This window comes from Narcine bancroftii, chromosome 6 (genome assembly GCF_036971445.1).
Source record: "Narcine bancroftii isolate sNarBan1 chromosome 6, sNarBan1.hap1, whole genome shotgun sequence".
In the NCBI taxonomy this organism is placed as follows: domain Eukaryota; kingdom Metazoa; phylum Chordata; class Chondrichthyes; order Torpediniformes; family Narcinidae; genus Narcine; species Narcine bancroftii.
Window position 1 is genome coordinate 197,909,511 of NC_091474.1, and position 13,736 is coordinate 197,923,246.

General features: G+C 37.6%; 1 protein-coding gene across 28 annotated transcripts in view; it reads left to right on the plus strand.

The window, feature by feature from the left end:
* Window positions 1–13,736, plus strand: part of LOC138736934 (clathrin coat assembly protein AP180-like) — a 209,066-nt gene that overhangs the window by 167,940 nt on the left and 27,390 nt on the right. For 27 of the 28 annotated variants that reach the window (XM_069887162.1, XM_069887167.1, XM_069887168.1 and 24 more), the window contains one exon: window positions 2,005–2,154. In XM_069887162.1, coding sequence (XP_069743263.1) covers window positions 2,005–2,154 — 150 coding nt within the window. The remainder of the gene's footprint in view (window positions 1–2,004; window positions 2,155–13,736) is intronic. The other variant, XM_069887152.1, reaches the window with a different exon arrangement.

Sequence of the window (13,736 nt, forward strand, 5' to 3'; positions counted from 1 at the left end):
TAACAGGGAGATTAAAGTCCTGGGGCACAAATTGTACACAACCTGACTTCGGAAGGAAAGAGCTGAACTGAACTCTCTGACATCAAGGACAGGAATCACAGCCAGATACGTTAATAGAAATACAGTACTGAAGATGTACAGTATCTTGGCTGTTTAGTCAATAGATACATTACAGTATCCCATATAGGTTTGTTAATTATATATAGAGTTCACACAACATCCAAATCACAGAACATCCTATTTTACAGAACGTATCGTGGATGTTAATTGGCACATGACCGTACTGAATTCTGGCATTAGTTATAACAATTGCAATTGCTTTAAATATTTGAGATCAGAAAAAAAAAATTGAGATGAAACTGGCCATTATTGCACTTGATCTTTTCACTGCTGTGGTAAATTGTGTTATCTTCATAAAATTGACAAAAGACAATTGACTATGAATCTTTACAATTAATATTTAATTAATATTGTCAGTCTGATTATATGATAATTGTGCCTCCTTAAATTGTGGCTTTGAATGCAAAACTCTGAATGTTTGAGTAGCATCTTGTAGATTCTAGTTGTATCATTAGTTTCATTTTGAAAGCTTATTTTAATTGTGCTATATTTGGCAGGCCCTATTGTATAACTAACATAATTCTGCATGGCTGGCTTCTGCTGTAAAACATGAATGGAAATGCACCTACTGCTGTTCAGTATTAAGCCAAAGCTTTCAGTTCTTAACAGTGCTATCATATTTTATTTCTCTTCCATCTCATGCCATCATCGTTGGCTCGTTTGATGCAATTTCATTATTGGTGAGTTTTTGCCTTAATTGTGACTTGGCTTCAGTTGTACAATGAGATACTATAAGCTGATGGTATGGAATCTTTTATCCGAAATCCTTGGGACCAGACACTTTTTGGAATTAGGAATTTTTCAGATAATAGAATAATAATAATAATAACGGTAGTACGTTCAGTAATTGCGCTGATTTCAGATTCACGCAAAACAAAGACACATTCCAACTAGAAGGGTCTCTGGATGGGGAAGGGGGGGAAGAGTTGCAGCGGTGGCACTAGATGGGTGGGGAGTTGCAGTGGTGCTGGGCTGGGGGTGGTGGGGAGTGTTTGCCCTGACAGTGGTCCATCGCCCCAGCAGTCTGTCAACCATAGGTCCCTTCGCCTCAGCCGCCCGCCTACTGAAGCTCCTGGCGCCCCAGCTGTCCTCTCGCTGGAGTACCCTGCCCATCTGAGTTCCTGGCTGTGGATTCTTACCCCATTCGCCTGCCCATCTGACACCTTGACATACCACTGGGTGGGGGGAGCATCCGGGTGTTGGGCCATCTACGACAAATCGAGCATCTATATATAGCAAATTGGAGGAACTGGACTCTTTTTTTGCTGGCACCTTTTAAGTAAGGATTCCCCAGCATTCCACTAATTATCGACATGGGATATTCAAACGTGAGTTGAGCGTGGATCACGTCGGGTTATGTTTGGTGCCAAATGCGAGCTTTGATGTCGAGATGACATCCATGCAAAAAAATGTTCGGTTTTCAGAATTTCAGATAAAAGATTACATACCTATATACATACATTTTCTAATTGACTGGCAACTGGCAAATGCTATTTTCTTGGTGCCTTCTTAATATTCAAATTAATTTGCATCGGTGCCAGAATGCCTTATTGCAGTTATTAGAATGATACTGTGTTTTCTTACCCACAGTTCTAATTAATCAAGGCATCCATCATTATTTGCCTTGCAGCAGAGATGCTTTACTATATCTAACTTGTGCTTGGATGTAGCATGTAATAAAAATATTTCCAATACTAATTTCTAGCAGATGAGATTATAGTATTTAATCCTTCTGTGATCGGTTACTATATACTGGGGGGGGGGGGGGGGAGTTTGGATGAGCTTTCATATTTTAATGGATAATGAGTGGAGCAAGAGAACAAGTATTTTAAATTTTTTTTGCTGCAATCTCCATTCCTTTTTTTAATCCTTTCCTTTTGTCAGCTTTTGATGGATTAGGTGATCTTCTAATGCCAACAGTGGCATCACAGAATCAAGCAAGACTTGCAGCAATACCAGGATCTGGTGGAACACAACAGCCGACTAAAGGATTGGGGAGTGATCTTGATTCTTCTCTTGCAAACCTTGTTGGAAGTATGTTGATCAATTTTATAAAAGTGATTGCAAAATTATAAGAGCTTTTGTTTTTGTTTACTTCTAAAGTAAGATGTCTGAAATTTGTAGAAGTTGTGTGATTTTGTTTGCAGCCAACTTAGTTTGACTTTAGTGCCGGTGATATTTAAGTTATAAGCTGGATATGGTTGAATTCTTCCCTCTAGTTCATAATTTTTAAAAATATTTGTCACATTGACTGAAAGCAGTTAAGATTGAATTTTTGGATATTGTGTCAAATCCTAAATAATCAGACTTTATCAAATTGATTGAATGTAAGTGTGGTAAGTTTGTGGGCAATGATGAATTGAGTGGAGTGACCAGTATGAAATAATTCAAATGATTATTTTCTGCAAGATCATTTGGTAAACGTAAGGTAGAACAAGTAGGTTTGATCTGGGCTGTCAAAACTTGATTAGGCAAAAGTGACAAAGTGCCATTTAATTTTGTATAATTGGGGTGATCATGGCAATAAGGATGAAAAATAGCTCAGGTTTAAAGGAGAGACTTGGTAACAACTTGTTTCTGACTGGAAGGCAATAACATAGTATCCCCTAAGTCAGTTAAGGCGCCACATCTTTTTGTACTATGTAGATGTCCTGAAATTGAATACAGAGCATATACTTTGCAGATGATGCAAAAAGATGTTAGTTAACAAGAATTCTGGGAGATAATTACAATAAAGATGAGGAAAAGATCATTAATTACTTGGCAAAAAATGTTTAATGTAGGAAATGTATTTTGGAAAGAATGAAAAGTGTAAATTCTATATTAAAATTAATGAATGCAAAGGTTTCAAGATGAAAGAGCAAGTTAATAATATTAAAGAATCTTAAAGTGATATAGCATGGAAGCTGGTCCCAAGTTAATTTACTACTGAGCCCTTGTTAAGAAAGCATTTTGGTTCCTTGGTGTAAAATGACCTAGTTATTGAACTTACTGAGGACATCAAACTTTGGAGAACAATGCTTTGGATAAAAAATATCAAGTTTTTTTTTTTGCCTGACTGAAAAGAGAAGACTAAGGTAAATTTGATAATGATACAGAAAGAAACATAACGGGTAATTTTTAAATTGTGAAAATCAAGCATGGAGTTGTGCATTAGAATTTAAAAGTTGCTTGAATTTTCACTCCAGCTATACAGATTGGAAAATGGTTATCTATAGATGTCCCACAAATTAAGTTTCAAAGAGCCAGTGAATGCATTGTGGGTAAAATGGTCTTCTAACTGTAGAATTTTATGCTTTTAATTAATAGAAATATGATTGGCAACTGATGATAATTCTTCAGGCAAGAAAATCTAAACGTAGGAGCTAGTGATGGAAATTACATGAATAACCACTTGAAACACAAAATATTATGACACCTTTCATTCTTCTAAACTGTAATGAATAGAATATTAACCTACAGTCTCTTGATGGACCTTCCATCCCAGGAATAGCTCTGGTAAACTCTCAATAGCAAATGTATCCCATTTTTTGGATAAGCAAACTAAAATTAGTACTTAAGACAGCATGGTTGGCTTAATGGTTAGTGCAATGCCTTTATAGCACCAGCAATCAGGACTTGGGTTCGAATCCCACACTGTCTGTAAGGAGTTTCTACATTCTCCTCATGTCTGCGCGGGGTTTCTCCAGGGGCTCTGGTTTCCTCCTACATTTTAAAACGTGCCACGGTGTAAGTTAATTTGATGGCACAGACTCGTGGGCCGAAATGGCCTGATACCGTGCTGTATGTCTAAATTTTAAAAATTTAAATTTAAACTTGGGCCGATGCCCCCCCCCCCCCCCCACCCCCCAATATATCCATGTGATCAACTCATCTCCTAACTAAGTCTGTCTCTGGAGTGTGGGAGAAAACCGTAGCATCCGGAGGAAACTAGTGTGGACATGGGAGAACATGCAGTCTCCTTACAGCGCTGGATTTAAACCTGCATCACTGGTGCTGTAAAAGTGTAGTTCTAACCACTATTAGAAACCTATCTGGAACACAGGGAGAATTTACAACTCCACACAGAATGCTGTGAGGTATCAACTCAACCAGCTGCACCATTCTTCACACAGTATAGGCTGGCATGGTGTTTTCATCCCTAACTGCCTGGTGAGCACCATGTAAGCTTTCAGTGAAAGTCAGATTGCTTTGAACGTAAACCTAAGACCATAAGAAATAGGAGCAGAATTAGGCTATTCTGCCCTGCCATTTAATCATGAGCTGATCCATTTCCTATTCAGCCCCATGGCTGGCCACCTCCCCATAATCTTTAATGCCCTGGCTAATCAAGAACCTATAAATCTCTGCCTTAAATACACCTATTGACATGGTCTCCACAACCACGTGTGGCAAGAAATTCCATAGGTTTACCATCCTTGACTAAAGAAATTCCTCGTATCACTGTTCTAAATGGATGGCTGCCCTTCAATCTTGAAGTTGTTCCCTCTTGTCCTGGACACTTTGCCCATGCCTTTCAACATTCAATAAGATCCTCTCCACCATTTTCCTAAATTCTGATGAGTACAGGTCAAGACCTGTCAAATGTGCCTCATATAATCCTTAAATTCCTGGAATCATTCTTGTTTACCTACTCTGAAACCTCTCCAACATCAGCACATCCTTTTTTCAATGAGGAATCCAAAACTGCTCACAACACTTTATGACCTCTCACCAGTGCCTTATAAAGCCTCAACATCACATCCCTGTTCTTGTATTCTGTTATTCTTGAAATGAATGCCACATTGCATTTGCCTTCTTCACTACTGATTTAACATGTACATTTACCTTCAGGCTGTCCAGCACAAGGACTCCCAGATCTTTTTGCACATAAGAAAACTGGCTGCTCCCCTTGTGCATAATTGTGCCCCAATTCACACATGTGCACTTGCGCATTATGCATTCAATTGGCGCATGAGCATTATGCCCCAATTTGCACATGCCTATAATGTTACCACAAGAACCTTGTGTCACGTAATGGAGTAGTGGCCGGTAGGGTAAAACCAGCCCTCTCCAGAAAAAAAGAAAAAAAAGTGAAGAAAAGACAAAGTTCAACAAATATAAAATATAAGAAATAAAAGATAAAGTTGCAGAGAAGAGAAAGAAGATGGCACCAAAGAAGGAAAAAGTAAAAACAATGGGGAAAAAAGAAGAAAAGACACTGGAAAAGAAAGGAGAAGCCCTTACCTTCATGAAGGAACAGGGAGCCGTGGGGGCGAAGAGCGCCCAATCTCCGAGGTTAGTGTCAGCCCTGCGGAGTCGCAACCACCCGACTGGTGAACTGCAAAAATGGCTCTCTGAGCCAAACAAAAGTGCGCAACTGCTCATGCGTGAGGAGTCGCGCATGAGCAGTGCGCAATCTAAGGTAAAGGAAAACACCGACGCGAGGAGGGCTAAGCCGAGGAGTGGGCAACCATGGCGCAACCAGCTGAGGGACACCCGACACCAGGGCTCTCAGCTGGAAGATGAGAAAAGCGACAGGAAGAGGGAGTGTAGTACCGGGTGAGAAAGAAAGTCGACAGGGTGAATGGCAAGAGGAGCAGCCGCAGGAGGCCCGACAGATGAGCAGCTCAGAAGGAGAGGACCAACAACAAGAGGCCCAGCAAAGTGAGACAAGCAACTCAGCAAGAAAATCTGAAGAGACACAGATACAAAGAAGAGAAGAAGACACAAACACAGGTACAGACACAGAAGAAGAGGAAGAAGACCAAGATCTTCACAGATAAATAGAAGGTAAAGCAGATGGACAGAATATAGTTTTTTTTAAGAATAAATAAGAGCATTAAAAGAATGGATGTCATTAGAATTTAGTGCAATTAAAAGAAAAATGAAAAGAACAAAAGATGAAACGCAAATATTAGAACTAGTCATGACAGAAATAGGGAAAAGAGTAGAAAATGGAAGAACGAGAAACAGCTGTAGAAATAGAAGTAAATGACTTAAGAGAAAAATTGGAAGAAAGTGACAAAAAAATTATAAACTCAAGAGTTGTTAGCTTAAAAAATTGTTATGTTGGAAAATTATAGTAGCCGAAACAACATACAAATAGTGAGCCTGAAGGAAGATGAAAAAGGCACAGATATGAAGGAATTTATAAAAGAATGGATCCCGAAGGTCCTGGGAACGACAGAAATGCAGGAAGAAATGGAAATAGAAAGGGCACACAGAACACTGACTCCGAAACCACAGATACATCAAAAACCAAGATCCATCTGAGAAACATTTTTGAGATATACGACAAGAGAAAATAAACTGGAGCGGGCAAGGAATAAAATTAGAGAAGATAATAAAGCATTGGAATACAAGGGACAAAAAATATTTTTTTTACCCAGGCATAAGTTTTGAACTCTTAAAGAATAGGAAGGAGTTTTATACAGCAAAATCGATCCTATGGAAAAAATGTTATAAATTTATGTTAAGACATCCAGCTGTGTTTAAAATATTTATCCTCGGGGAGCAAAACAGACTGTTCTCGGATCCGGAGGAAGCACAGAATTTGCAGAACACTTGTTGGATAGAAGGAGGGATGTAATGAGAATGAAGAAAGGCAATAAAGTATATATAAAGATGTAAAAACAATGTATATGTAAAGAACTAAAGGAAATGAGAAGGGAAGGAAGGAAGGGGTAAAAAAGGGAGAACTTTGTTATATGTGGGAGTTGGGGGGGAGGAGAATAACCGTTACTGCAAAATCAGTTGACGCTTGCGAACAGGATCACAATCCAAATGGAAAGGGGAGTTGTGGTTGCCCAGCAAGGGATAAGGGGCAACTCAGAGGGGGGGGGGGTGATTTGGGGTTAAGGTAATATCGGATGTGGGAGTTGGAGTATTTTATGTTTTAAATGTGTTGTCATACATTGAATTTTAAAATGGAAAACTGAGAGATGAAAAGGGGGATGGTGGTGGTGAGGAAGCAGAAATGAGGTGTAAACAGGATATGAGATGTTATGACTATAAACATTAATGGATTACTTAATCAAATTAAAAGGAAGAGGCTATTAAATTTACTGAAAAAAGTAAAAAAATAGATATAGCATTTGTGCAGGAAATGGATCTAACTGAAGTGGAACATAACAAATTAAAGAGGGACTGGGTAGGACACGTAGCGGCAGCATCATATAATTCAAAAGCTAGAGGTGTAGCTATATTAATTAATAAAAATGTACCAATCAAAATAGAAGAGGAAATAATAGATCCAGCAGGGAGGTATGTAATGATAAAATGTCAGATATATTCAGAATTTTGTAATTTGCTCAATACATATGCATCTAATGAGGAGGATCAAAAGTTTATGCAGGATATTTTTTTGAAGATTGTAGATACACAAGGAAATATATTGATAGGAAAGGATTTTAACCTTTATTTGGATCCAATGTTGGATAAAACTGGACAAAAGACTAGCAAAAAGAATAAAGTGGCCAAATTTATGGTTAAATCAATGCAGGAAATGAAACTTATGGATATATGGAGGAGGCAGCACCCAAGGGAGAAGGAATACTCATATTATTCGAGTAGACATAAAACATACTCAAGGATTGATATGTTTTTGTTGTCAGCCCATATTCAGGGGGAGAATTAGGAAAACTGAGTATAAAGCTAGATTACTATCTGATCATTCACCCCTGTTATTAGCAATAGAACTGGAGGACATCCCACCAAGAACATAAAGATGGAGGTTAAACTCCATGCTACTTAAAAGGCATGAATTTAGAGAGTATTGAACGCCAAATTAAAAAATATTTTGAAATAAACACGGAATCAGTGAAAGACAAATTTATATTATGGGACGCAATGAAAGCCTTCATTAGAGGGCAGATAAGTTACGTAACTAAGATGAAAAAGGACTACAATCGGGAAATAGAGCAGTTGGAAAGGGAGATATTGGCAGCAAAAAAAATAAAATACGAAACATTTCAAACGTACAAGGTGGAGAAGAACGTAATGAAAATAAAGCAAAAGTATTACGAACTGGGAGAAAAAACACATAAAATATTAGCCTGGCAGCTTGAAATAGAACAAGCTAAAAGAACTGTATTGGCATCAAGGAAAAAGGACAAACAAATTACATATAAGCCAATAGAGATAAATGAGAACTTTAAGGAATTTTATGAACAATTATACCAAACTGAGAATGAGGGGAAAGATGATAAAATAGAAGAGATTTTAGCTAAAATTGAACTGCCAAAATTGCAAGAAGAGGAACAAAACAAACTGATAAAACCATTTGAAATAGAGGAAGTACAGGATATATTCAAAAAGCTGCCGAACAATAAAACGCCAGGGAAGGATGGATTCGCAATAGAATTCTATAAAACATTTAAAGAATTATTAATTCCTCCTCTCCTGGAAATAATGAACCAGATAGAAGAAACACAAAATTTGCCAGATTCATATAAAACCACAATAATTACAGTAATACCAAAGATGGGGAAAGATCCATTAACACCAGCATCATATAGACCAATATCTCTACTTAATTCAGATTATAAGATAATAGCGAAATTATTAGCAAACAGATTGGCTGACTGTGTACCAAAAATAGTAAAACAAGATCAAACTGAATTTATTAAGAAAAGACGAACAGCGGATAATGTCTGTAAACCTATTAATCTAATTCATGCAGTTCAAGCTGTTGCTTTAGATGCAGAAAAAGCCTTTAAATAAATAATTCCATTCTACTCTGTCAAAGTATTACAGAGGTTCAATCTACCAGAAAAATATATTAATTGGATTAAAGCATTATATAATGGACCGTTGGCGAAGGTAACAGTAAATGGATATGTATTGAACCAATTTAAATTAAGTAGGTCAAGTAGACAGGGATGTCCATTATCCCCCTCATTGTTCACCTTAGCAATAGAACCATTGGCAGAACTGAAAAGAACAGAAAATAAAATAAAAGGGATAAAAATAAAGGTGAAGGAGGATAAAATCAGCTTTTTTGCAGATGACATCATAGTATACTTTACAGAACCAGAAATATCAATAAAAGAATTACATAAGAAATTGAAGGAGTATGGAGAAATATCGGGATACAAGATCAACACAAATAAAAGTGAAGTGATGCCAATGAGTAACGCGGATTATACAGAATTCAAAAAAGAATCACCATTTAAATGGCAAACTCAAGCAATCCAATACCTAGGTATCAAATTAGATAATAACTTAAGCCACCTACACAAACTAAATTATCAGCCACTAATAAAGAAATTGCAGGAAGACTTAGAACATTGGAAAAAATTACCACTTGATTAGGATAGGGAGGGTAAATTGCATTAAAATGAATGTCTTCCCAAGGATACGATACTTATTTCAATCGTTGCCAATTCCCTTAACAGAGAAATTCTTTAATGAACTAAAGAGAATAATAAGGAAATTCTTGTGGAAAGGGGGGAAACAGAGGGTAGCATTAGATAAATTAACAGAGAGGTATAACCAAGGTGGTTTGCAGTTACCAAACTTTAAAAAAATTATTATAGAGCCGCACAATTAAGGTATTTATCAGGCTTTTACCAGACATGAGAAAACCCAGATGGACTAAGATAGAACTAGATAAAATAGGGGAGAACGTACCAGAACATATACTTTATAAGTGGGATGAAAAGCTGGTAGAATATAAAAGCTCACTAGTATTGCATCATTTACTTAAGATATGGAAAAAATCCACTTCGAAAGGAAAAAAAAAACGTATTACCAAATACCAAAATTGTTATTGACACAAAACCCACTTATCCCTTTTTCAATAGATAACCTTTCCTTTAGAGAATGGGAGAGAAAAGGAATCAAAATAATAGAAAATTGTTTTTTGGGAAATAATTTATTAACGTTTGAACAGTTGAAGTACAAATATGGAATAACTCATGGTACAATATTTGCATATCATCAACTGAAAGCTTATTTAAAAGATAAATTGGGAAACAGACTGAGATTACCAGAAGGAAGCAGCTTTGAATATGTGATTACAGACACGATGATAATCAAAAGATTTATAACCAACATGTACATTAAGCTGCAAGATAAGGAAAATTATGAAATAAGCTATAAACATAAACAAAAGTGGGAAAAGGATTTAAACATAAAAATAAAAAATAAAGCATGGGAAAAGTTATGTTCTGGAACTATGAAGAATATAATAAACACAAGGTTACGCATGATACAGTATAAGTTACACAGGTTATATATCACGCCTCAAAAATTAAAAGAATGGAATCCAACTTTATCAGATAGATGTTTTCGTTGTAAGAAGGAAATGGGGACAACAGTACATGCAATTTGGACATGTAAGAAACTGAAAATGTTTTGGGAAGATCTAAGTCAGATATTAAATAAAACCACAAAAAATAACATACCAAAAAATCCAAAGATCTTTCTTCTAAGTAATATAAGAAGTAAGGAATTAGGCCTCGAATTGGATAAAGCGCAAAAAATATTTATTATGATAGCCTTAGCAGTAGCAAAAAAATGTATAATGTCAACTTGGAAAATGGAAGAGAGCCTGAGAGTACAGCAATGGTACATGGAAATGAATAAATGTATTCCATTGGAAAAAATAGCATATAATTTAAAAAATAAAGTCATATTATTTGAACAAATTTGGGAACCATACATGGAACATAACAGAGAGGGCTTGCCTCGGACCTCCATCCCCTAAAATGATCAGACAAAACGACTTGATCCAATGTGTAAAAGTAGATGACACATTTTTCTTGTTTATTTTTCATTGTGTGAAGACATTGTTCAATGGTTTTATTGTATTGTATATGTTGAATATTTATTGGTTTTGGAGGGGGGTGGGAAGGGGGGATAAAAGGGAGAAAATGCCACTGTGTATATTTAATGAGAAACATTTGTATATATTTTGGTTGATATGGTTCACAGTGTGAAAAATATAATTTTTTTAAAAGAACCTTGTGTACTAATTCGGCTTATGGACAAACCCAGGTAATGGAACTCGTTCATAACCTGGGGACTGCTGTATTTCATTTGTCACTTCTCTGCCCATTCTCCTAATCTCTCAAAGTCTTTCTGCCGCCTCCATTTCCTCAACATTTCCTGCAACTTCACCTACATTCGTATCACCTGCAGTCTTGGCCACATTTATTCGATAGTCCAAACAATTCATATACAAGGTAAAAAGAAGCAGCCCCAACATCGATCCCTGTTTGAGCATCAGTAACAACTGGCAGCCAACCATATTATGATTCCTGTATTCCAACCCTCTGCTTCCTGCTAATCAGCCAGTGATCTACCCACGATAGTGTTTTCTGTTATACCATGGGCTCTTATCCTGTTAAATATCCTCATGTGTGGCACTTTGTCAAAGGTCTTCTGAAAATCTAAATACACAGCATCTACTACATCACCCCTGACTAGCCTGCTTGTCACTTATTCAAAGTATTCCAACGGGTTTGTCAAGCAAGATTTTCCCTTAAGGAAACCATTCTGGCTTTCTGCCCTCAAGTATTCCATTGCATCAACCGTGACAATCAACCCAACCACTGATGTCAGGCTAACTTTTCTATAATTTATTTTCTGCTTCCTTCCTCCCCTCTTGAATAGTGGAGAGATTTTACAGTCCTCCAGGACCATGCCAGAATCTTTTGATTCCCAAAAGGTCATTTCCAATAGCACCATGATCTCGGCCGCTACTTGTTTCACAACTCGTGGGTATAATCCATCTAGTCCAGGAGACTTATCTACCCTTAGCCCACTCAATTTTCTGAGCATCGTCGCCCTTGAAATCTCAATTGCACTCACTTCCCTTCCACCCTTGCACATCTGGAACACTGCTAATGTCTTAGTGAAGACTTATGCAAAATACTCACTTAGTTCCTCCTTGCCTCCCATTATTAATTCTCCAGCATCATTTTCAAGTTGTCCTATATCTACTCGTGCCTCTCTTTACTCTTTATATACTTGAAGCTTTTTACGCCATTGGACATTATTCGCTAGCCAACTTTCATACTTAATCTTTTCCTTCTAGGTTTTGTTTATTACCTCTGCAGGTTTTCAAAGACTTCCCAATCCTCTACCTTCCCACAAATTTTTGTTTCCTTGGATGCTGTCCTCTCTTTTGCTTTTATTTTGGCTTTGACTTCCCTTGCCAGACACATTTGTAACTTTTTTCAAAACAAATATTTCCATTTTTTTGATATATATTTGTCCTGCCCCTTCCTCATTTCATGCAGAATCTCTGTCCGATGCTGCTCTGCTGTCTTCCCAACTAATGACACTTCCAATCTTCTTTGGCCAGTTCCTCTCTTGTGCCACTGTAATTCCCTTTACTCCACTGAAACACCAATGCATCTGACCTTTGTTTCTTCTTGTTAAATATCAAATTGAGCACAATCATATTGTGATCACTGACCACTTTAGTCTAGCTCTCTAATCGTCTCTTAGAAAATACCAAATTCTGAACAGCCGATCTCCTATGGGCCCCTCAACAAGCTGCTCCAAAAATCTCATAGGCATTCTACAAATTCTCTCTCTTGAGATCCAATCCTAACCTAGTTTTTCCAATCTACTTGCACGTTAAAATCCCTCATGACTAACATAACGTTGACCTTCTGATGCAGCTTTTCTATTTGGTATTGTAATTTGTTGTCCACATCCCAGCTACTGTTTTGGATTCTGTACAAAACTGCCATCAGTGTCCTTTTACCCTTACCTTTTTTCAAACTCAACCCACAATGATTCTCTATCTTCTGATCCTATGTCACTTCTTTCTAACAATTTAATATTATTCCTTACCAATAGAGCCACACAGCCTTCCTCTGCTTACTAGTCTATCCTTTCAATACCCTGTGAATCCTTGGACATTAAAGTCACAAAGAAACCCATCCTTTAACTACACTTCATGATGGCCACAACCTCATATCTGCTAATCTGTATCCGTACCACAAGGTCATCCACTTTATTTCTGTGTGAGTTTCAATACAAACCCATTCGCCTTGAATTTATTGCATCTTTGACTCTAATTCCCTGTTACATTGCAACTGATCTCCATGGCTGCAGTTTTGTTCTATCTGCTGTCCATCCACACAAACAGCCTACCAGCTTCCCTACTTAGGTGTCAACTGCCTTTTTCGGTACCTCTTCACTCTGGTTCCTTCCGCCCTGCAAATCTAGTTGAACATCCCAACTGCATTTGCAAACCTCCCTGGCAGGATATTGGTTCCCCTCCAGTTTAGGAGCACCCATCCCACTTGTGCAGGTCGCCCCTTCCTCAGATAAGATTCCAGTGATCCAAGAACTGCCCCCTGCACCATCTCTTCAACAACATCTATCTGCTCCATATCCCTGTCTCTGGCTTATGGCACTGGGAGTAATCCAGAGATCACCACCTTGGAGGTCCTGCTCTTTTGCCTCTTTCCTAACTCCCTAAACTTGTGTTGCAGGACTTCTAGCCTATGCCATTGGTACCAATATATACAATGACCTCTGCTGTTCACTCTCTCCTTTAAGAACGTTCTGCCACCACTCAGAGACATCCTGGCTGAGTACCCAGGAGACAACACACTATCCAGGTGTCTCTTCTGCAAAATCTATCTGTTCCCCTAACTATTGAGTCCTCTATG